A 2,855-nucleotide genomic window follows, 5' to 3' on the forward strand; every position below is an offset into this window, starting at 1 on the left:
TGCTGCTGTTGACATTTCCATCTGATGCCCTTCTGGTATTAGTGGAGAGATGTGAGGACTAACTTCCCAGTTCTGAGATTAATGAAGTCTAATTTTATCTTCTAAGAGTGGAGGAGGTTGAGCTTCCCCTCACAGCACTCACTCTGCATATTTTATCTCATGCCAAGTAGTTCGATAACTGCAGATTTTTCTAATCTTTCCCACATGTGAGAATGTTGTTGTTTATGAGCGTTAAGATCCATCACCAATGAAAAGCAGAACTCTTCCCATGCCAGTTAGAGACTTCAAAATGTCTTTGTGGTGTTCAAATGTTGCACATCTCCCATTGAGGGGACACATTCTATGTTTATGGCCATGTTAGTTTAAATTGTGCCAAACAGTCATGATAATTATGAGATACAGCATGTGATTTACTCTGGAGAAGCAAGCAGTCAGGTTTGTGGATATGTCTACATTCTTGGAAGAAAACCTCATAATAATGCACATGCATTGATCACATTCCCATGAACCTTTATAGGCTGATTGCACCTTAAAATCCAGATGGATATATTCAGTGTTCAGACTGAGTTAACCCTCTCTTCTACAGCTGCTGCTTGTCCTTATCTCTCCCATCTCTCCTGTAATGTCTCACCTTTTCGGTGTCCTCCTTCTTCACGGATTTGAGGTTAGCCCTCAGGTCCAAAGAGACCTTGTGCTTGGAGCCGAGTAGCGAGCGCAGGATGGCGTCAGCGGAGACTCGCACTCTTCTCAGATTGGGTCGTTTGAACTTTCCTCGCAAGTCCAATACCTTGATGTTCAGGTCTTTGATCTGAGCGGAGAAGACGGACGAGGTCCTTCTTACATTGAACTCAGGCTATTGAAACCACTGCTGCCACTGGTTGGAATACATCAGATGTTCCTTGCAGCAATCGTATGTAAATATTTTTGTGCTGGTTACCTCTCTGGTGTTGTGCATGACCTTGGCTTCAATGTCGTACCGCTCCTCATCCACCACATCTATTTTGGCATGCAGCTCTTCACATAGTGTCTGTGTGAGAAATAAGAAACGTCCATGTGTGAGACAGCAGAGATCACTTATTTTCCTTTTTGGAACCGTTTGTTACCTTCAGCTCTGCTAAGGACATGCTGCCGGTCTGTATGGGAGGAGCTTTTTCTTCCAGGTAGTTTGCTTTCTGCTCCTCTTTCTCTACCATCTCCTGCTCCAGCTCCTCTTTGGCCTTAGCAACCATCAAGCTCTGAAACAGCCAAGACAAAACCAGTTCATCTGTTCACCGTCATCTGCCTCTCATGGCAGAGGGTTTTGTCCGTATTTTTGATGCTGGGAACTCACCTTCAGCATGAGCTTGCGTGAAGCTGAGATTTTGGATTTTCTCTGTAAAGAAGCACAACATTCTGAATCTTAGAGGGACATTTTCTTCCCTTTAAAGGCCATGTTTTCTTGGAAATGTTGTGGTGTTATCTCTTACCTCTAGGCTGTGGGGAGAACAGGACACAAATCAAAATCTGAAGTCATCACTCAATCGTCAATAATGAGAATGTACTTCTTACTTCTGTTATTGTCTTTATTTCTGTTTCTTAAAATCTGATACCCTCATTAGGACATGGAAACAGTAATGGAAACACAATACACTTACGCTTTCTCAGGCATCTTGGCTATTTCTATTCCCCCTGGAAGACAGAAATAAAACCTTTTGATTCGGAAGCGTCTGGAGCTCCGGTCGGTCTGAACTGGTTTCCATTTTAGCTCCGCGATGCATTCATTCCGCCACAGTCAGCTGTATAGTGTTACACCTGGGAAATTTACACTTATTTATAGATTTTCTAAAGATTGTTATTGATGATCATTGCCACCAACGCTTTCGTTGAATTTGTTGTCATATCGGCCAATTATTTGCTTTTTGACGAGAGTGACTTTTCTCGTGTTTTGTGTATCGTTGGTAATTTGTCCGTCATCAGGGCCGCTGGAGCCGATCTTCCAGTCACCTCCCAGTGCTGATAATGTTCTCCCTCTGCCAAATGCAAAGTGATGGCAGATAGGGAGAAGCATGCACAGACCCCCCCCCCCCCCCCCCCAAACAGAACTGCTAATCCAGATTGATAATATTTTCCATTTGCACTCAGTCTTTTCTGTTTGATAAAGACACACATATCCCTCACTCTCTGCAAAACAAACCAAATATTAAGACACCACGCAGTATTCACAATGTATGTATTCTTGTGTTAACAAATCTGACAAGTCATCTTAAAGGTATTCAGTTTATGTCCATATCAGCATAAGAATCTCAGCATTTGTTTTTTGACATGTCTCAACTGATTTAGCTTCATGATTTTTTTTTCCTTTTGATGAATTGATAATAACTGATTGACCAATGATCAAAAATAAAATGATCTGATTATACACTTCTGGGGGAATGAATTAATATACCTTAATGTGTATATCTCCAGTGATAAAGGGATAATTGCCAAAATTACCTCCTGAATTTGGTCCAAATTGCTTTTTAAAGACTAAATTATTGTTTGACGCAATGGAGACATTAGAACATATGTTGACCAATAGAATTTAGGTTCACATTGATTAATGTGGATTATTTACAGTTGTTCATCAGCTTTTTCAGTAGTAGAATACATTTCTTTAACAGAGACTAACATCCTGTATGTGGTGACAGTCTTCAGTGTTTCCTGATGTGTTAATACATTTCATGTCCAGGGAACAATCAATTGCAACAAAACTCATTTTGTTTTCTCTAAATGCAATCATAGTAAAGCATAGAGTGTGAGGTTCAGATAGAAAGTAGACCAATTGCAGTTTGCATGTAAAGTAACAAAGTGTGGCCTTACCTTTGATCTGCAGTGGA

The 2,855-nt window shown here is 40.8% G+C and overlaps 1 protein-coding gene across 1 annotated transcript in view; it reads right to left on the reverse strand.

Annotated features, from left to right (window-relative positions):
• LOC115388571 (troponin I, slow skeletal muscle-like) overlaps window positions 1-2,855 on the reverse strand; it is a 3,225-nt gene extending 370 nt beyond the window's left edge. Inside the window, exons 1-7 of the mRNA XM_030091749.1 lie at window positions 2,839-2,855; window positions 1,635-1,668; window positions 1,467-1,473; window positions 1,331-1,372; window positions 1,104-1,235; window positions 938-1,027; window positions 632-808 (exon numbers count right to left, since the gene is read on the reverse strand). Coding sequence (XP_029947609.1) covers window positions 632-808; window positions 938-1,027; window positions 1,104-1,235; window positions 1,331-1,372; window positions 1,467-1,473; window positions 1,635-1,648 — 462 coding nt within the window. The 5' untranslated portion in view covers window positions 1,649-1,668; window positions 2,839-2,855. The remainder of the gene's footprint in view (window positions 1-631; window positions 809-937; window positions 1,028-1,103; window positions 1,236-1,330; window positions 1,373-1,466; window positions 1,474-1,634; window positions 1,669-2,838) is intronic.

The sequence above is a fragment of the Salarias fasciatus genome, chromosome 5 (assembly GCF_902148845.1).
Source record: "Salarias fasciatus chromosome 5, fSalaFa1.1, whole genome shotgun sequence".
In the NCBI taxonomy this organism is placed as follows: Eukaryota; Metazoa; Chordata; class Actinopteri; order Blenniiformes; family Blenniidae; genus Salarias; species Salarias fasciatus.